We start from the raw sequence: 21,690 nt of genomic DNA, 5'->3' as shown, positions 1-21,690 counted from the left end.
CCCTTATAAAAATTAGCAGTTTAAAAAAAATCCCCAAACTAACTCATCCATTCATTTCCTATTTATTGAATTCCTATCCCGTCCTAGACACTGTACTTGGCACTTGAAGGGAAAGAGCAGGTAAACAATGATAAATAAAATTGGCTTGCTTTCTGACCTCCTGTAGCATATACTTTTAATAGGTGCTAAATCTTATTCTTGGTAGTCTGACCTATGATGCAAACATGTAGGAAGGGCCAGGTGAGCAAAGGTCAGATCTTGCCATATCTCCCAAAAACTCCCAAAAAGACAAAATGATCATCAGAAAACCATCAAGTTGAGGTATCAAAGATATTAATAACAGTGCTAATTTCTATGGTTATAATATTACATATTTATATGTCATGGTATTTGTCTTAGTTATCTAGAGCTTCTGTAACAGAAGTCCACAAGTGGATAGATTTAACAGACAGAAATTTGTTCTCTCACAGCCTGGGTGGCTAGAAGTCTGAATTTGGGGCACCAGCTCCAGGGGAAGGCTTTCTCTCTCTGTTAGCTCTGGGGGAAGGTCCTTGTCATAAGTATTTCCCTGAGTCTAGTAGTTTCTCAGCACAGGGACCCTGGGTTCAAAGGACATACTTTGCTCCTGGCTCTTCTCTCTTGGTGATGGGAGGTCTCCTTCTTCTCTGCTCATTCTCTTTTATATCTGAAAAGAGATTGATTTAAGATACAACCTAATCCTGTAGATTGTGTCCTGCCTTATTAACATAACTGCCTCTAATCCTGACTCATTAACATTACAGAGATTAGTATTTACAACACCATAGGATAATCAGATCACAAAATGGAGGACAACCACACAATACTGGGAGTCATGGCCTACCCAAGTTGACACACATTTTGGGGGGACATAATTCAATCCATAATAGTATTTTTTCATGGAAACTCTCATATGCATTATTATTTCATTAATAATTTAAAGATCTCTGTTTTAAGATTAAACAATTTCATTTATCTCTGTGGAGAGACATAAATATTTAAATATATAATTGCTGTTGTTAGGTGCCATCGAGTCTGTTCCGACTCATAGCAACCCTGTGTGTAACAGAACAAAGCACTTCCTGGTCCTACACAAACCTCACAATCATTGTTATGCTTGAGTCCATTGTTGTAGCCACTGTGTTAGTCCATCTCATTGAGAGTCTTCCTCTTTTTCACTGATCCTCTACTTTACCAAGCATTTGTCCTTCTCTAGGGATTAATCCCTCCTGATAACATGTCCAAGTCTCCCCATCCATGCTTCTAACCAACATTCTGGCTGTACTTATTGTAAGACAGATCTGTTCATTCTTCTGGCACTCCATGGTATATTCGGTATTCTTTGCCAACACGGTAATTCAAAGGAATCAGGTCCTCTCAGTCATCCTTATTCATTGTCCAGCTTTCACATGCACATGAGATGATTGAAAACACCATGGCTTGGGTCAGGCACACCTTAGTCCTTAAAGTGACATGTTTGCTTTTTAACACTTTAAAGAGGTCTTTTGCAGCAGATTTGCACAATGCAGTCCATCGTTTGATTTCTTGACTGTTGTTCCCATGGGCATTGATTGTGGCTCCAAGCAAAATGAAATCTTGACAACTTCAGTATTTTCTCCTTTTATCATGATGTTGCTTATTGGTCCAGTTGTGAGGATTTTTTGTTTTCTTTATGTTGAGGTATAATCCATAGTGAAGGCTATAGTCTTCAATCTTCATCAGTAAGTGCTCCAGGTCCTCATCACTTTCAGCAAGCAAGGTTGTGTCATCTGTTCACCACAGGTTGTTAATAAGTCTTCCTCCAATCCTGATGCCACGGCATTCTTCTTCATAAAGTTCAGCTTCTCAGATTATTTGCTCAGCATACAGAATGTGTAAGTGGTGAAAGGATACAACCCTGATGCACACCTTTCTTGACTTTAAACCACACAGTATCCCCTTGTTCTGTCAGAGTGAGGTCTATGTACAGGTTCCTTATGAGCACAATTAAGTGTTCTGGAATTCCGTTCTTCACAGTGTTATCCATAATTTGTTGTGATCCACACAGTCGAATGCCTTTGCATAGTCAGTAAAACACAGGTAAACATCTTTCTGGTGTTCTCTGTTTTGCAAGCACTACCTGGTCCTACACAAACCTCACAGTCATTGTTATGCTTGAGCCCATTGTTGTAGCCTGACGTCAGTACTGATTCCCCTTGTTCCACATCCTCATTTGAATCTGGCTTGAATTTCTGGCAGTTCCCTATCAGTGTACTGCTGCAACTACTTTTGAATGACCTTCAGCAAAATTTGACTGATATTAATGATATTGTTTGATAATTTCCATGTTTTGTTGGATCACCTTTCTTTGGTGATACAAATATGGATCTCTTCCAGTCAGTTGGCCAGGTAGCTGTTTTCCAAATTTCTTGGCACAGACAAGTGAGCACCTCCAGTGCTGCATCCATTGGTTGAAACATCTCAATTGGTATTCTGTCAATTCCTGGAGCCTTGTTTTTCGTCAGCACCTTCAGTGCAGCTTGGACCTCTTCCTTCAGTACTGTCGGTCCTTGATCTTATGGTACCTCTGAAATGGTTGAATGTCGACCAGTTCTTTTCAGTATAGTGACTCTATATTCCTTCCATATTCTTTTCATGCTTCCTGCATCGTTCAATGTTTTGCCCATATAATCCTTCAAAATTCCAACTCGAGGCTTGAATTTTTTCTTCAGTTCTATCATCTTTAGAAACGCTGATCGTGTTCTTCCCTTTTGGTTTTCTGTCTCCAGGTCTTTGCACATTTCATTATAACACTTGACTTTCTCTTCTCGAGCTGCCTTTTGAAATCTTTTCAGCTGTTTTACTTCATCATTTCTTCTGTTAGTTTAGCTACTCTGTGTTCAAGAGCAAGTTTGAGTCTCTGCTGACGTCCATATTGGTCTTTTCTTTCTTTCTTGTCTTTTTAATGACCTTTTGCTTTCTTCACATATGATGTCCTTGATGCCATTCCACAACTAGTCTGGTCTTTGGTCATTAGTGTTCAATGCATCAAATCTATTCTTTATTTTTATTATTTTCATTATATTTTATTTATTGTGCTTTAAGTGAAAGTTTACAAATCAAGTCAGTCTTTCATACAAAAACTTATAAATACCTTGCTATGTACTCCTAGATGCTCTCCCCTAATGGGATAGCACGCTTCTCCTCTCTACTCTGCATTCCCCGTGTTCATTCAACCAGCTCCTCTACCCCTCTGCCTTCTCATCTCACCTCTAGACAGCAGCTGGCCACATAGTTTCATATGTCTACTTGAGCCAAGAAGTTCCTCTACCCCTCTGCCTTTTCATCTCACCTCCAGACAGCAGCTGCCCACATAGTTTCATATGTCTACTTGAGCCAAGAAGCTCACTCCTCACCAGTATCATTTTCTGTCTTATAGTCCAGTCCAATCTCTGTCTGAAGAGTTGGCTTTGGGAATGGTTCCAGTTTTGGGCTAACAGAAGGTCCAGGGACCATGACCTCTGGGGTCCCTCTAGTCTCAGTCAGACCATTAAGTCTGGTCTTTTTATGAGAATTTAAGGCCTGCATCCCACTGTTCTCCTGCTCCATCAGGGATCCTCTGTTGTGTTCCCTGTCAGGGCAGTCATCGGTGGTAGCCGGGCACCATCTAGTTCTTCTGGTCTCAGCATCAAATCTGTTCTTGAGCTGGTCTCTAAATTCAGTTGGGATATACTCAAGGCCATACTTTGGCTTTCATGGACTTGTTCTAATTTTCTTCAACTTCAGGTTGAACTTGCATATGAAGAATTGATGGTCTGTTCCACAGTCAACCTCTGACCTCGTTCTGACTGATGATATTGAGCTTTTCCAACTCTCTTTTCACAGATGTAGTCAGTTTCATTCCTGTGTATTTCATCTGGTGAGGTCCACTTGTATAGTCACCATTTATGTTGTTGGAAAAAGGTATTTGCAATGAAGTTGTTGGTCTTGCAAAATTTTGTCATGCTATCTCCAGCATCGTTTCTATCACCAAGGCCATACTTTCCAACTACCAGTCTCCTGTGTTTCCAATTTTTGTGTTCCAGTCATCAGTAATTACCAGTGAATCTTGATTGCATGTTTGATCTGTTTCAGATTGCAGAAGTTGGTAAAAATCTTCAGTTTCTTCGTCTTTGGCCTTAGTGGTTGGTGCATAAATTTGAGTAATAGTCGTATTAACTGGTCTTCCCTGTAGGCATATGGATATTATCCTATCACTGACAAGATTATACTTCAGGATAGATTTTGAAATGTTCTTTTTGATGATGAATGTGACACCATTCCTCTTCAATTTGTCATTCCTGGCATAGTAGACCATATGATTGTCTGATTCAAAATGGCCAATAGCAGTCCATTTCAGCTTACTAATATCTAGGATATCGATCTTTATGCATTCCATTTCATTTTTGACGACTTCCAGTTTTCCCAGATTCATGCTTCGTACATTCCACATTCTGCTTATTAATGGATGTTTGCAACTCTTTATTCTCAGTTTGAGTCATGCCACATCAGCAAATGAAGATCCCCAAAACTTGACTCCATCTACATCATTAAGGTCAACTCTGCTTTGAGGAGGCAGCTATTCTGTAGTCATAACTTGAGTGCCTTCCAACTTGAGGCGCTCATCATCCGGCACTATATCAGACAGTGTTCTCCTGGTATTCATAAGGTTTTCACTGGCCATTTTTTTCAGAAGTAGACTGCCATATCCTTCTTACTAGTATGTCTTAGTGTATAAGCTTCACTGTTCACTATTCACCAAGGGTGACCCTGCTAGTATTTGAAATACTAGTGGCAAAGCTTCCGACATCACAGCAACACGCAAGCCCCCACAGTACGACAAGCAGACACATAGTGGAGATATATATATATATGTATATCTATATATATATACATATAATTATGTACACACACACACACACACAGCAAACCGGTTGCCACCGCATCAGTTCGAGCTCATAGCTACCCTATAGGACGGAGTAGAACTGCCCCATAGGGTTTCCAAGGAGTGCCTGGTAGATTCAAACTGCTTTAACCTTTTGGTTAGCAACCAAGCTCTTAACCACTGCACCACTGGAACTCCACACACATACACACAAAAGACAGCAAGTGTAACATCTGTAATTTTTTTTTTAATTTCTTCCTGATAGATTATATAATGGATTTATTAGTTTTTGACCAAGAAAATAAGATTAAGCAGTGATTAGATTTTTTTATAGAGTTGAGTTTAAATCTGGAATTACTATTTTAAAAGCATGTTGACCAAAAAGGTGATTCTTGTAATTAAATATGAACCAAAACTATTTTTAGTTTTATATTATTTCATTTATATAAATTTTACTCCCAGTTCATGATTTGAAAGCCAGTGAACAAAAAATTTTGATGTTCTTAATCGTCAAATTATAAAAAATAAAAATTGAAAAGCTATCAGATGTGTTTTTCAAAGATGAATACAAGAAAATTAAACCTAGGGCTTGTTTTAACTTATGTTAAATGACAAACAGCAGCACATATCACCCTGTGAAAATGTTTATTAGTCTTAAAATTATTTTTTCATTTTCTTAGCTTTAACTTTTTGAAATCTCTATTGGAGCTTTCTTCATATTTTCTACCTGTACTGTATGCTCATTTTGTGTATGTGTGTGTGTTTGTGTTATTACTTATGCTAATTAACACGATTTGAGGACATCTTATATTCTTAGTAATTCAGAAGATAAATGTAATATGGTCCCTACTATCAGTGAACTCACATTAGAATGGAGGATAGATATGCTGTGTGATAAGTGTAAAAATGATAGAGGAAGATAAAATGTTAGCACTTACCTTACTTGGAAACCCTGGTTGCGTAGTGGTTAAGTGCTAGAGCTGCTAACCTAAATGTCGGCAGTTCGAATCCACCAGGCGCTCCTTGGAAACTCTGTGGGGCAATTCTGCTCTGTCCTTTGGGGTCACTATCAGTCTGAATCAACTTGATGGCAAGGGTTTAGTTTAGTTTTTTTTTTTTTGCCCCTGGCTTATCTTATCTTCACATTGAATGTTGAATCAGGGAACGTTTCACAGAAAAGGTTATGCTAAGATAGGGTTTGAGGAATGAGCAGGGATTGGAGATAAGGTTATTTCAGCAGAGATAGCAGCATATGCCTAGGTACAATCAAACAGCATTAGAAATTCAGAGACCACACCTGGTTTCTTGCTAATGAGAAGGAAGAGATGAGGTGGAGAGATAGGCAGGGACATGATCTGGAAAAAACCTCTAAGTCTTGTGAAAGAGTTGACCATGGAGAATTCAAGATTTTAAAGTAGAGGAACAAAGTGGTCAGTTTTGCAAGAATATGAAAGGTGAATTGAATGGGAAGAGCCTGGAGTCAGAAAATCATTCACAGGGTATATAATCTGTTGAAGAACAGGATAGAGTCAGCAGGTTGGGTGGCTATTTGTATGTAAAGGGTGCATAACACCAACGATTTGAAAGTTTCTCTTAGGTTTTTGTCTTCAATTTTTATAATATTATGTGTGTGGGTACACATACATATGGAAATAACAGAAAGGTTTATTATTAGGTACTACTGTAATTTTACTTTAAAATGTTTTATTTTGAAATAATTTCAGGCTTATAAAAAAAAATACAAAATGCCCCATATGCTCTTCAGCCCAGATTCCTTAAAAAAAATTTTTTTTAACTACATTTGCTTTTCGTGAAGCAATAAATCAGTTTTTTTCTCCTGAACCATTTTGAGGTAATTTGCAGACATTTTTCCCCTAAATACATCAGCGTGTATATCCTAAAAAACAAAGACATGTTCCTATAGTACAATGATCAAAACCGGGATATTAACATTGGTATAATACTATAATCTATAAACTTTGTTTGAATTTTGCTTATTGTCCTAATAATGTCCTTGAAAGTAAAATAAAAGCTCCCCCACCGCCCCACCCCAGTGTAGGGTCCAGTGCAGGATCACGTGTTACATTTAGTTGTCATTCCTCTTCAGCCTCCTTTGATCTGGAAAACTTCCTCAGTTTTTCTTTGTGCATCATGAGATGACATTTTTGAAGAATCAAACCTGTTACGATCGAGTTGATTCCGACTCATAGCGACCCTATAGGACAGAGTAGAACTGCCCCATTGGGTTTCTAAGCAGTGGCTGGTGGATTCGAACTGCTGACCTTTTGGTTAGCAGCCAGGCTCTTAACTACTGTGCCACCAGGGCTCCTTTTGAAGAATACAGGTCAATTATTTTGTAAAAATATTTCTCAGTTTGGGTTTGTCTGATGTTTCCTCATGATTAGATTTGGATTATGCGTTTTTGGCAGGGATACTACGCAAGTGATAACATCCTCCCTGTATCATATCGGGAGGCCCATGCTGTTTCATTCCATTATTTGGTTAAGGTGGTATCTCCCAGGTTTCCCTATTGTAAAATTGTTTTTTTCCTTTTGTAGCTTAATAAGTATCTTGTGGGGGAAATACTTTGAAAGTATGTAAATATTCTGTTTTTCATAAAATTTTTGTTCACTAGTTTTAACATAAAATAATGATTCTTACCTGAATCAGTTATTACTGTGGTGGATGCAAAATTAGGATTTTTAAAAATGTTATCATTTCTTTTGCATTTATTAGTTGGCTTTCTTCTGTATGCTGTGTTTGTAATGATAGCATATGTATAATGATACCATTAGTATCATATTTTCAAATTGTTTAGATTTGGCCAACGGGAGTGCCTTTGACATGTGCTCATAATGTCCTTTTGACATGTGCTCATAAATGTTTAAGCACTTCCTTATGTTCTGGCAACAGGATGTTCCAGAGTCATCTTGTACTTTCCCTACCCAGCTTTGGAATCTGCCATTTTTTTCCAAGGAGCCTTGATTCTTTTTAGTGTGAATGATACTTAGAAATCAAGATGCTCATTGCTACTGAGAGGTCATGTCTTTTAGGCCCTCTCAGTTGACAGTGGACAGAGCTAGGACACACACACACCCCTCTGTGTCTGTCTGTGTGTATTAAAAACTATGAATACATACTGATTTTTCTCCTTTTGCAACCAACATTACAGGATTCCTTCTATTCCCCTTCCCCCTTTCCATATGCACAACTCCCTTCTTTGACAGAAACCTGGCTCAATTCTCCGCAGTATGTTTATTTATTTGCTCAGTCCTGGAATACACTGAAAGTAATTCAGAATTGCTAATCTGTACGGTAAAAAGCAGACTCATTTATTGGTGTTCAGTATTATAGTTCTTTTTTTGTTTGTTTGTTTATAGCCAGAGAGTATGTAGTTAAAACTACTGTGTCCAAAATTACGTGGGTTAGTTCTCCCCTCCTCCCCTGCCCTTGACTGTAGTTAGGCTAGTCATTTGACGTACTGTTAGAGACATTGGTTTCTGTTTGATTTCCATTTTAGAAATTTTTTCCTCTCATCTTTGTTGACTTTCTTATTTTTGAGTATGTGAAATATGAACATGGTTCCAAAAGTCAGAACTGTACTGAAAGGTATGCTAAGTGTGACACTTTGCACAGTTTTCTCTGAGTTCTTGCATAGTTATGTTTGTTTTTCTGTAGCCTTGATACTAGGACAGCTTGGCTGGAAAGAAAATACATGGTTCAAACTTGCTTTCCTCGTTTACAGTGTGGCCTTGCTTTATATGTTGTTTTTGAGAAGCCTAGTGTCAGACTTCTTAATTCTCTTAATCATGTAGGATATTTGATCCTTTTACTTGGAGTTCCTGAGAGACTCTTTTCTTTTTAAAGTAAAATGATTTTACTGAGATATATGTTAGAGTTGCTTGTTGCAGGTCAGTTGCCCTGCTACCTGTAGATCCATTAAATATGTAGAATCGGGTCTTTTATTGATGAAAAGTTTTCTTGGATTATAGTTTAGGTGTTAGTTTTATTTCAGTGTTTTGTTTTTCTTTAAGGATTCCACCAAACCAAAACCCATTGCCATTGAGTGACCCAGTAATACATGATTATATCTTTCCCTGTTTTTCATTTCTACAACTCTGTCTCTGACTCTTGGTACTTCTTTATCTCATTTTCATTCCTTGGTTCTTTTCCATTTTTCTTCAATGTCTTTTCATTAGGTTTTTATTTGAATCTGTTCTTGAGCACCTTGTAGTCTTTAATTCTGATGTGGTTTTATCTTTCCGTTCTACTTCTTTCCTGAGTTTGGTTATCTCTTCTTTTTTTCTTTTGTCCATTTTAGTCTTAGGTTTTATATTTTGGATCCAAAGTATTTTTCATATTCCTAAATGCTTGTTTAAAGATACATAATTCAGTTCAGGATGTTTATTAATGTTTTTCTTCTGCTTTTAGATTTTTTTTTTTTTTTGAGGATACATTTCATCAGCTTAATTGTTCTGATTTCATTTTTATAGTAGGTTTATGTAGAAAACTGTGCTTTCTGCATTTCTGAGAGCAGGGCTAATGTTTTTGGGGGTTTTATAGGATTACTTTTTTAAAGATTGTCCTCTTCTTTCAGTGTTGAAAAATATTGTTTCTTTGCTGGATGGCTCTTTTCTCCCTTGTGGAGGAAAAAATTGTATGTCTCTCAATTTTTTAATTTATATTTTCTGTTTTTACAGGATCTTAAATTTCCCTCTTAGTTTCTTTTTCTGTCACCATCTAATTTCCAGTAAATATATTTTCCTTGCTTTTACTCTCTTCTCCCTTGAAGCATTGCCTTTCCACAGCTGCCTCCTTGAGTCCTGTGTGCACTTTTGAGTCCCTTTCCTCTAGTCTTCTACTGATCTTCTTTAGTATGTTCAAACTTAGGGTCAGCTTTCTCTTTCTGTGAGTGATTTTAGCTCTGTCTTATGTGGTCTGTTCTCTTCTTTTTTCTGTGCAGTGTTTCTTCCCATTGATCCACCTGTGCTCTCTCTAATGGATTAGGAAAGAAGCTTGAGAAAAAAATCCCTTTGGAAATAGAGTTTATGTTTTCTGCTTACAGGTAATTTGAAATCAGTAGTTCGTTCTATAGTTGTATTGAAGGTGTGGGATTTGTGTGGTTTTATTTGTTGTTTTCAGTCTGTTTAGTTTTTGAAAAGCTGAGGTGTAGATTCTGAAACTTTATTTCAATTGGTAATTTTTTTCCCTACTGAGCCCCAAGTGGGCATCACTCATAGCCCATCACACTTTCAGTGTATACCACCAGTGGACTGGAGTTAGCATTCAAGATGAGGCCTGTGTGCTTCCCTGATGCAGAATGCGTCCTTGGGACTGTATCGTTTTCCTTCAGCAAGGCTAGGCCCTATTCCAACCATAGTTCTGTATCTTAAGGCAAAATCATTGCAACATCTTTATTTTCTACCACTGCCTTCACAAACCCTAAAATGGAATGCCTCCCAGCTCCCATTATACATGTAGATATCTGTTAAAACGGAAGTATAGCCCCAAAAGATGTACAGTTGAGGTAACAGGTGTGATAAAGCAGGCCGGGAACAGTGTTGAGGTGCTTCTCTATCCTTAACACTCACACACACCCGATGTTTGATGTCTGTCCTTTTACAGAGGCTGCCTGGCAAAACATGAAATGACCCTATACTTCTGTAGTGTGAGGGCCTGGGGGCTATAATTGAGTTACTACCTCAGTGGTGCATAGATGCCAAGGTAGATTCCTGGGAGGTGGAGGGATCCTAGGGAAGGGGGTTAGGAAGGGTGGTTGTCTTGGTTTTGGTACCCTTTAATTTTAAGCATTGAAGCCGATGTGTGTGAGCTTAAGTTAAAAAGGAGGATTTAATGGGTTAAAAGGCTCCACATGCAGTGTATTAAGTCATTAAAAACAGCAAGTGCTGCTTTTGTGCCACCTACTTGACTAGTATGCTTTGTACTGGAAGCACTGACCACTTAGAGAAATCCCTTTTAAACTTAAAGCACTCTTTGTAAACAATATTTAGTTTCTCCTTTAAAACTTATTACATGTGTTGTATATTCCTATAAAATATAGTATTTGTTCTAATAGCTGTGCTACTGTCTCCCTTATATAATAGTAATTTGTGGCAAAAATGGGTATTATAAATTTATTAGAAATACTTGCTGCAAAAGACTTTATTTTTGATTATCCAGGTATGTATAAATGTGTATATATATATACACACACACGTGTGTATATATATATTAATACGAATTGCCTAGCAGCCTGAGGAGTCCCAAAGTTTCCTCTGGAGTTCTTTTTGTAGATTCCACAAATCAGGTAATCTGCCCAGTGAAAGGTGGGTGGCAGAGTCAGAAGCCATCTAAATATTGCAAGAAGAAAGAACCAGGAGCTGGAAAATACTTATGAAGTGAGAAGGTGATGGGGAATGGAGAAGAGAGTGATGGTGAAAATTGTAATAAAAGTTAGGATATAGTTTCAGAAAATGGAAAATATTCATGTTAACTAGTGACTTTTCATGTGTTGAAATACAGATAATGAAAACTCAGACTGTAGAGGTGGAAAAGTCAAATAAGCCATTTCTAAAAGGCAAAAGTTCAGTTGGCTCAGTATAAAGAAAGCTTTATAAAGTCCATCTTTTCATTCATGACCCTAATGGGCAGGTCCCAGGATGTTTTAGTAAAGGTCCCTAAACTATGTAATTTAATATTCTGTGCACAGCAACTACATGCTCTATTCATAGTGCTTTGTTAAGTTTGAAATGATCTAAGCTTGTTTTTTCCTTACTTTTTCTCTTGCTAGTTAATTATTCTGCCCAGTGGCACTTAAATGAGAAAGTTGGCAGTGTCATAAGAAGGGAGTCTATTCAGTGGATATTTATCATGCTTTGGTCACGTGCCAGGAGTTGTCCTAGGCAAACAAATACACACATTCAAATGACTGAGCCAACACTGACCTTAGACATCAGAAATAACTTCGTTGGCTTATTGACTCTATCCGAAACCTATTGCTGTTAAGTCGATTCCGACTCTAACAAACGACCCTATAGGACAGAATAGAGCTGCCCCATAAGATTTCCAAGGCTGTAATCTTGACAGAAGAAGCAGACTGCCATATCTTTCTCCTGCAGAGCAGCTGCTGGGTTTGAACCACCGGCCTTTTGATTAGTAGCTGAGTGCTTAACCACTGTACCACCAGGGCTCCTTTGACTGTATAGGCAAAATAAATTGTTATTTAATTTGGGACATGCAGATAAGTATTAATATGTGTTGGGCTCAATTTCTCTTCAGCACTTTGAAATCTGTTTCTTTTCTGGGTCAGATAATACGACAGTTATTGCCTCGTCACCTAAAGATCTTCTTGGTTGTTTGACCAACCACTGCTGTTCACACATCACAGTGAATGTATATTGTGTACATAAACTTTTCTTTTTCCTAGTAATTTAATCACTGAGCAAAAAGTATAATATGGTGATAGTGAGAGATTGAGAGAGAGACAGCTGAGAAAATGACTGCAGTCACAAAGTCAGAAAGGCCTAAGGAGACCGGCAACAAAATTCTCCAGTGCCAACAAAGAGGCAGAAGCTGGGATTCTGCCTGCTTGCCTGCTCCTTACTTATCTTCTGGCTATTTCATTTATGAGAATCGGTCCCCTCCCTCCTCCGCAGGCTTAAATAGGAAGCAAATAATCAGATCTTTCTCACTTTAGAGTGTGAAAGTGAATGTGAGAATATTTTAAGAGAATGTATAATCTGTTACCTGCCTTGTCTTGAGATTTTGAAATAAAATATTGCTAAGTCTACAAACTTTTTTTTTTTAAAGGATTATAGCTGTCTTTTACAGTATTGATATATTTAACGATTTATTCTTTTTAAATTTTATCATGGACATTTTCAAACATATACAAAGGCAGAGAGGAGATTAAAATGAACCACTCCCATCATCCACTTTCAATAGTTACCAACAGGTGATGAGTTCTATTTCATGTATATCACCTCCCCATTATTAAAGCAAATTCCAGGCATCATTTTATTTATAGATATTAAATTATATGCCAGTAAAAGTTAAAGGACTATTAAAAAAAATGACCTTAGTATCCTATCTTTAAAAAACAATTCTTTTTAAGGACCTTTCCAAGGTCCCTAAAACAAAACAAACAAAAAACCCACACTCATTGCCATTAAGTCGATTCCGACTCCTAGCAATCCTTTAGGACAAAGTAGAACTGCCCCATAGGGTTTCCAAGGCCCTAAATCTTTTTCTTTTGTGTGTGTATATAAGGCTTTCTTCTTTTTTTTAGTTTTATTGTGCTTTAGGTGAAAATTTACAGCGCAAATTAGTTTCCCACTCAAAAATGTGTGCGCAAGTTGTTTTGTGACATTGATTATAATCCCCGCATTGTGTCACCTCTCTTCCCCTTTCGCTTTCCACCCTGGGTTCTCTGTGTCCATTCGCCCAGTTTTCCTGTCCCTTCCTGCCTTCCTCTTGTTGATTTTGGGCAGGTGTTGCCCATTTGGGCTTGTATACTTGATTGAATTAAGAAGCACGTTCCTCACGTGTGTTATTGTTTGTTTTATAGGCTTGTCTAATTTTTTTTTTTTTTTTTTTTCCTAATGTTGGCTGAAAGGTGGACTTTGGGAGTGGCTTCAGTTTTGAGCAGGGTGCGAGGCTGTAATTCTTTATGAAAGCGCAGTGTCTCATCTTTCTCCCATGGAGTGGCTGGTGGGTTTGAACTACTACCCTTTTGGTTAGCAGCCAAGTGCTTAACTCCTTACGAAGTTCCTAGGTGGCACAAATGGTTTGGGGTTGCCCCTTAGTTGGAATTGACTTCATGAACTAACAAACAACAGTAAAGACCTTTACTATTTGTATTACAATAAAGCTATTACATTAATCAACCTAGCACATCAGAGGAAGTATACTTGGGACATAAGCGAAGGGCCGTGGAGACTCAGACAACCTTAGGTTAAATGCCAGCTTTTCTACTCGGACCGGTTAACCTCTCTTCATCTCACTTAAACCTTGGCTTCTTCAGCTGTTAAATGGTGGGAATAATAGTTCTAACTTCATAGGATTGTTAAGTTATAAATGAAGTGGTACATGGAAAGTGTTTTAAATAGTGACCATAGCACATGCTCGGTAATGTCATTATTATTTTCGTAATTTTTATTTGGAAGTATAAGAAAATAGATAATTAAGCTCCCTCCTTTTAGTGTAGGTGATGTGTCAAAATATTATGCATTCAACGGTACTCTCAATATCTAATTCTAGGGAATACAGAACGATCTTAGTGTTTTTTCATTCAAAGGCACATTTTATACATTTCTCAAAAGCAAGCTTGATTGGCATTTAAACATATAATACCGTTGAAAGGAATAAACGGTTAACCTTTAATCAACTCTTGGATGTCTTTATGTGTGTTGGTAGAAAAACTCTGAGATACTGTAAGGGATAGGACCTTTATTTATAATTTTTATAATAAAAAGCTATTGGGTTAGTACCAGTTTATTTCAACCAATGTGAAGTTTGGACAGTCTGGGCACATGAAAGTGATATTAACACTATTGCTTATGCTCTCCTTTGTTCCCTCCACGTAGTCTACTTTCTTAATGCTTTATCCCATCCAGAGTGTACAGTCTTGACAAATATTGCTTTGTCTTTGTAGCTGAAGTTCTTTCATACCAGTATGTTCTAATTATTGGGGAAGTAAGGGGGATAAATTGCTCAGCATATGCAATTCATTTTTATAGACTTTTGGAACATATTGGTTACGTATTTTTAGATTTTGTTTTTTTGATGCCTAAAATGCACATCATTTTCTTCCAGATTTTTCTGATTTATAAAACTGGCAATTCTGTTATTTATTTTATTATTTTTTGACAGCTTTATTGGGGTAGATTTTACATATCATAAAATTCATCCAATTTAGATGCACAGTTCAGTGATTTCTAGTATATTTATGGAATTGTACAACCATCACTGCAGTCTGGTTGTTACAACATTTCTGTCACCCAAAACAGAAACCTCATGCCCATTAGCAGTCACTCCTCATAGCCACCCCAGCCTTAGACAGCCACTAATCTACTTTGTCTCTATGGATTTGCTTGTTCTGGACATTTCATATAAGTGGAATCATATAATATATGGTCTTATGTGACTGGCCTCTTTCACTTAGTGTAATGTATTTAAGGCCCGTCCATGTTTTAGCTTGTATCTGTACTTGATTCCTTTTTATTGCTGAATAATATTCCATTGTATGGATATACCACATTTTGTTTATCCCTTCAGCAGTTGATGGACATTTAGGTTGTGTTGTTTCCACTTTTTGGCTGTTATGCATAATACTGCTGTGAGCATTCACATACAAGTTTTTATGTGGACATGCTCACTATTTTTCAAAATGATTGACATGTATAAGATAATGGTTCTCTGCTATTATTCATGTATTTTTAATTTTGATTTTATTATGTGGCAACATGGTGGAGTAAAGCGCTGGACAGGGTTTTAGAAGCCTGGATTTTGTTGTTACTCACTTGCTATGAGAACTTAGGAGGGTGAATCAAAAGCTCCAAATCTCAGCTTCCTTATCTGGAAAATGAAAAGGTATATAGATGAACTCTAAGGCTTCAAGTCTGTGATTTCTAAATCCGTTGTTTTCTGTTTGACTTGGGCAGATTAAGGTGCCTTGGTTTTCTTATCAGAAAAATGAGGATATTAGTAGAATTGTATGTGGTTGTTCTGAGGATGAAATAAAATATTTTTGGAACATAAATAGTGCCAGTATATGTTAAGTGTTATTATTTGTAATAAGGTCGTGACCATTTTAGTCTGTTGGGCCAGGAAGGCCTTAGTGAGAATATTTTGGCTGTGACCTCTGTGGAGAGTCAGTGATAGTAAACTAGTAATTAGTAGAGGAGGAAAAATTTAGCTAGTAGTAACAAATGGCATTTACTGAGTGCCCACCATCTTGGGAGCACACTAAACACTATGCATGCATTAGCTCATTTAACCCTCAGTAGTGGTTAAGTGCTATGGCTGCTGACCAAAGGGTCGGCAGTTCGAATCCGCCAGGCACTCCTTGGAAACTCTATGGGGCAGTTCTACTCTGTCTTATGGGGTTGCTATGAGTCAGGATTGACTCAATGGCAATGGGTTTAAAATAGGATAAAATTACTGTTAAACAATACGTAAATGACATTATCTTCTTTTAAATAGAACTTTTAGTCTCATGGAAAGTTCTTCTTTCACATGTTCCACTTATTCTTTCTGCCTTGGTAATATAATAAATAGTTCCCATTTTTTGGACCTTTTCCATCTTTCAGTTAACTTAAAACTTTAAAAATATTTTTTAAACTATTTTTTACTTTTTACCACTGTGGTATTTGGTACATACCAAATATTTATACTATATAGACAACAACAAAAACAAAACAAAACTGAGTAGTGCCAAAATCTCAGTTTGTTACTCAGTTTGTCTTATTTCATTCGAAGGTTGGTATTCTTCTGTATATATGTGGTATCCAACATATAAACAATTGGATGCTAAGAATTAATTTGTATGTCAGTTATTTGGAGCCTTGGTGGTGCAGTGGTTAAGAGCCTGGCTGCTAACCAAAAGGTCAGGGGTTCAAATCCACCAGCCACTCCTTGGAAACCCTGTGGAGCAGCTCTACTCAGTCCTGTACAGTCGCTGTGAGTCAGAGTTGACTCAATGGCAATGGGTGGGTGGGTTATGGGTCAATTTGGAATTTGGGACCCTGTAATACATGTGAATCTGTTAAAATCCAGTAGAATCTTATATATCTGGAATATTGGATTTAGTGGAAGCTCAGCTCAGTGAAAGGAATGCATGTTTTTGCTGAGGATAGAGGAAGAATATTTCTTTCTAAGGTGAAGGTTGAGACAGAAGGTTTGGTGATGGCCCCAAAGAAATTCTGAGTTGAAGAGAAGGGCAGGAGACACCTACAGCAGGAGAAGAGGGGTTGGGATCTAGAAATTAGATGATGGAAGTTATAGTGGCTGGACCCTCCTCTTTTGGTGATGGAGGGAGACCTACCCAGCCAGGTGAGCTAGGTGGATACATGCCTGCTCTGGAGAAGAAAGTGTGTGGTTTAGGTTTCTGGAGCTCAGCACAAGACCTGAAGGTAGAGGGCTCATCTCAAAGAGCTCTGGCAGTAGATAAGGAGGCTCTGCCATGGGATGCTCTACACCTGGGAATGCCAGGAATGTTTTTACTCAACCTTGAATGCCCTGTGATTCACTTCTGTAAAGTAGTGTTCTTTTTTCCTATCACTACCCCAGTATTATGGAAACCCTGGTGGCGTAGTGGTTAAGTGCTACAGCTGCTAACCAAGGGTCAGCAGTTCGAATCCGCCAGGTGCTCCTTGGAAACTCTATGGGGGCAGTTCTGCTCTGTCCTATAGGGTCGCTATGAGTCAGAATCGACTCGATGGCACTGGGTTTGACCCCAGTATTGGTGAAGAGGCATCCAAACAACTGAGGATTTAGCAATACACTAACATGGACAAGAGCTGAAGATTTGAAAAATTCATGTAGTTAAGGGATTTTTGAAGCTATACCTAAAAAAATGAGGATTTGTAGCCGCTAAGGGCTTGGTAACCGTGGTGGTGTGGTGGTTAGGTGCTACGGCTGCTAACCAAAAGGTTGGCAGTTAGAATCCACCAAGGACTCCTTGGAAACTCTATGGGGCAGTGTTGCTATGAGTCGGAATTGACTCAACAGCAAAGGGTTTTTTTTTGTTTTTTTTTTTTAAGGGCTTGGTAGCAAATAGCTAGAGGGGTGGGGAAACGCTTAGGGAACTGACTTCACTCTGCTTCTGACTCTGTACATATCAATGCCAGTGGCTTCTGCAGAAAAAGGCAGGGCTGGTCTAGGGATAAACAAAAAAAAAAAAAAACCCAAACCCTTTACTGTTGAGTCGATTCCAACTCATAGCGACCCTATAGAACAGAGTAGCACTGCCCCATAGGGCTTCCAAGGAGCATCTGGTGGATTCAAACTGCCGACCTTTTGATTAGCAGCCTGAGCTCTTAATCACTGCCACCAGGGCTCCAGTCTAGGGATACTTGCTCATATTATAGTTTTTGAATAGAGTTTTTAATTTAATGGGGATTTTTGAAATCTAAATACAGTATTAAATGCTGTTAGTGTCCTTAATCCTCCTTAAAATAGAATTCTTGTCCTTCAAGGTACGTTATGGATATTTTCATAGAAAACTCGAAATCTCAAAATCTTTCTCCTGCCTTTCTCCTTCATTGAATAAACCAGGCCCTGGTCCATACTGTAAAACGGTATTACATGGCGGTATTGAGGTTTCAGTTTTATTTAGAGGAATTACACTTTTAAGTATATCTGTGTTGTGGTCAAAGTTAGCCACTCTTTTGTCATTTTCATTTTAAATCTATCTAAAAGGATTGTTATTCTTTAATTTAGAGCTGTCAATATTATAAAACCAGATTAATAATCATACATGGGTATATGCAATGACACAAAAATTAGGTAGATTTTCAACTGGTGATCTGCTTCACTGATGTATTATCCTAAAATTGAGTAATGTTTACTTATTTCTGCTTACTGTTATATATGGATATGTGAAGTGATGAACCCAGTAAGGTTAATAGTGAGGACCTATGTGTTTGCTCAAATTGGTTATTTCACTGACAACAGTTGAAAGTATTTTTAACCAGAACTTAAGGACAGTTACAATATTTCTTCTGGAAATACAAGGCCTAGGAGCCTACATTCTGATTTTGTTGACTGCCGTTACATGTCTACATGATGTTGGCTTTTTAGAGATGATTTAGTTAGCCTTGGACTATCCTGATGTGTTTTCACTGGGGGTTAAAAAAATGCGCGTTGCAGAACCTAACTGAATTTCCCAAATAAACTGTTGATTTATACTTATTGAGAGAGGAGTTCCAGTGCACCCACTCATATCATCAATTACAATCTCTTATGAAGTGTAATTTGCCCAGTCTTGATTAAAAGACCAGCAGTTCTCTTTTCCTGCTGCTGAACGCATCCTCTGCTGCCCTCTAGTGGCTGACCGTGATAGCACCCGTTGATGTCCATCCACCACCATCACCAACCTGCCTTTCCAGCACCTGGCAACTTGTATAGCTGCTGGAGTCTGTGGGAGGCTATCCCGGTAGAAGGATGCTGGGAGGAGTTGCTCTGAGAGAAAAGTATGCACATGGGAGTCCTATGGTTGCCCTTCAAAGTGCTGCATTCAGGTGGTTGTGATAATGTTAGAAACCCTAGGGTAAGTGATCTGGAAACATGAAACAGTACTGTTTTCAGATTAAAGATGTAAAGCATGAGTTTTTTCCTCCTGATTCCTACTACTTGTCTGTTAGCCTGAGTAACATAGAACAAAAATGCAAATATCCAAGAAATAAAACTTGAAAAGAATAGATCATATTGTTTGACAGCTTGTTTTCTTCGTAAACAGTACAAACAGTGGTCTTTTAATACACAAAAGCTGTAAAATAATAAACTTGTTTAATTAGCTTTGCTTAATTAGCCATTATCTGACAAATATTAAAACTGTATTTTTCTTCTTTAATATTTGGGCTTTTTTTTTTTAAGATCTTTTTTTTTAAATCAGTCAGGGTTATGACTTGAGTTTTCAACTCTAGCTTGGTAGCACAATCGCTGAAATGGGGTAGGTTCACAGTAGAAGTTTGCAGAATAAGTGATACATATTCCTATAAAGAGTCACATTTTCTGCTCTGCTGGAAAATAGCTTTCAAGAGAATATGCTGGCACTAAATACAGTTTCATTTAGGAACTTTCCCAAGGAACTGTCACTATGTTGTGATGATGCATGGATGTGAGATGGGACCAAAACAAACCCATTGGCATTGAGTTGATGCCGACTCATAGTGACCCAATAGGACAGAGTGCCCCATAGGGTTCCCAAGTGCCCCATAGGGTGTCCAGGGAACAGCTGGTGGATTCAAACTACCAATGTTTTGGTTAGCAGCCGTGGCTCTTAACCACTGCACCACCAGGGAAGGAGAGGATAAAATGTGATGGAGGGTGCTCTTTCAGACATGAAATTAATTATAAAAACCAAACCCAGTGCTGTCAAGTTGATTACGATTTGTAGTGACCACTATAGGACAGAGTAGAACTGCCTAATAGCGTTTCCAAGGCTGTAATCTTTATGGAAGCAGACTGCCACACCTTTCTCCTGCTCAGCAGCTGGTGGGCTCAGACTGCCAACCTTTTGGTTAGCAGCTGAGTGCTTTAACCACTGTGCCACCAGGGCTCCTGAAAATACGTATGGGAGGATAGTATGATTGAATCTTTGTTTTGTTTTTAAAAGTCCTGTTTTTCTTTAAATCTTATTTCGGTAGTATACTGGGCTGGCCAGTTTTTGTAATGCCAGCCTTTTAGGGGAAACTACTTCGCCCTTAGCTCTTGCTGTATAGTCTTTTTTTTGTGTTTACCCATTGCCCTTGACTGTGGCTGAGTGGACTCTGAAAAACTGAACCAAGAACAGTGAGTTATGGCTTGGTACAAAACAATGAACTGGGATAGTCAGATTTTTCTCTAAAGAATTTAAAACTAAAATGTGGAGAGATGGAGACAATTTTAACAGTAGGAGCAAAAACCGAAACACTGTAGTAGGAAGCAGATTGAGGTAAACATGAGGATAAACGTATTAACATGTGTTATGGTAGAGCAAAAATGTGAGAAATCGGAGAACACCATTTAATAGGGAACTGAAAGAACCAGACATATGGAATTAATAAGCAGGCAATTGAGAGAAGATTCATTCATTCATTTATTCCTTAATTAAACAAATAATATATTAAGTCATTTACCAGGCACTGTTCTAGCCTAAGAGTGTTGCTCTGAAAAACATTTCAGTTATTCCACTGGTTCTCAACTGGGAGGAATTTTGCCAACCACAGGACATTTGGCAATACCTGGAGACATTTTGGTTGTCACAAGGGGTCAGGGTGCTGATACTAGTGGGTAGAAGCCAGGAGTGCTGCCGAACATACTACAGTGCACAGCCCAGCTTCCTACTTCTGCTCAAAATGTCAGTAGTTCCAAGGTTGAGAAACCCTGGGTTAAGTGTGTATTTTGTAGAATACAGTAATTGTTATCTTACAGTTGACATTTAACTTTCTGTGTTTTCAGAAGTGAGGAAGTTTATTGGAGTGAAATGGAGGCCTCAGTAATATTACCCATTCTGAAGAAAAAACTAGCCTTTCTTTCAGGTATGTTTTTGTTTTCCTTAAAATTGGAAGTGTTTCTTATGTACATAATTTTGTTTTAATTTTTCTTCTTTGATAAGTTTGACAGAAATGCATTTGTTTTTTTTTCCTACGAAGGTTTTGTTTAAAAGGTATTTCTGAGACATTTTTTAACTTTCATGGATAGTTGTACAAACTAATAACAGTCACTGTTGGCACTTGGCAGGGCAGTTTTTATTCTGTCCTGTAATTTGATTAAAGTGATAACACAAGGTAGATGTTATGATGTTTTGTTTTTTATATAACAGTGCAATAATTAATACAGGACAAGAATAATTGCTAACTGACATCTGAATACTTGTTTCTGAAATGTAGTTAGGTTTTATGATAACCTGTCTCCTAGTTTTTTTCTTGCATTGCCCTATGAGAAAGTTTCACTATGCTGAAGGAGCTATAAAAAGTATCCATTGCTCTCACTTATCACTGTTTGAAATTGATTACACAGGCTTGAATTTAGCTTCAGTTATTAATCTAAAGACTGTATCAGCTACG

The 21,690-nt window shown here is 37.9% G+C and overlaps 1 protein-coding gene across 3 annotated transcripts in view; it reads left to right on the top strand.

The window, feature by feature from the left end:
* SESTD1 (SEC14 and spectrin domain containing 1) overlaps positions 1-21,690 on the top strand; it is a 128,114-nt gene that overhangs the window by 26,787 nt on the left and 79,637 nt on the right. For 2 of the 3 annotated variants that reach the window (XM_049887561.1, XM_049887562.1), the window contains exon 2: positions 21,083-21,162. In XM_049887561.1, the coding sequence (XP_049743518.1) occupies positions 21,108-21,162 (55 nt within the window). In that variant the 5' untranslated portion in view covers positions 21,083-21,107. Of the gene's footprint in view, positions 1-9,611; positions 9,987-21,082; positions 21,163-21,690 lie in introns of those variants that run through there. The other variant, XM_049887560.1, reaches the window with a different exon arrangement.

This window comes from Elephas maximus, chromosome 6 (assembly GCF_024166365.1).
Source record: "Elephas maximus indicus isolate mEleMax1 chromosome 6, mEleMax1 primary haplotype, whole genome shotgun sequence".
NCBI lineage: Eukaryota > Metazoa > Chordata > Mammalia > Proboscidea > Elephantidae > Elephas > Elephas maximus.
This window is presented reverse-complemented; position numbering and strand designations above follow the sequence as displayed.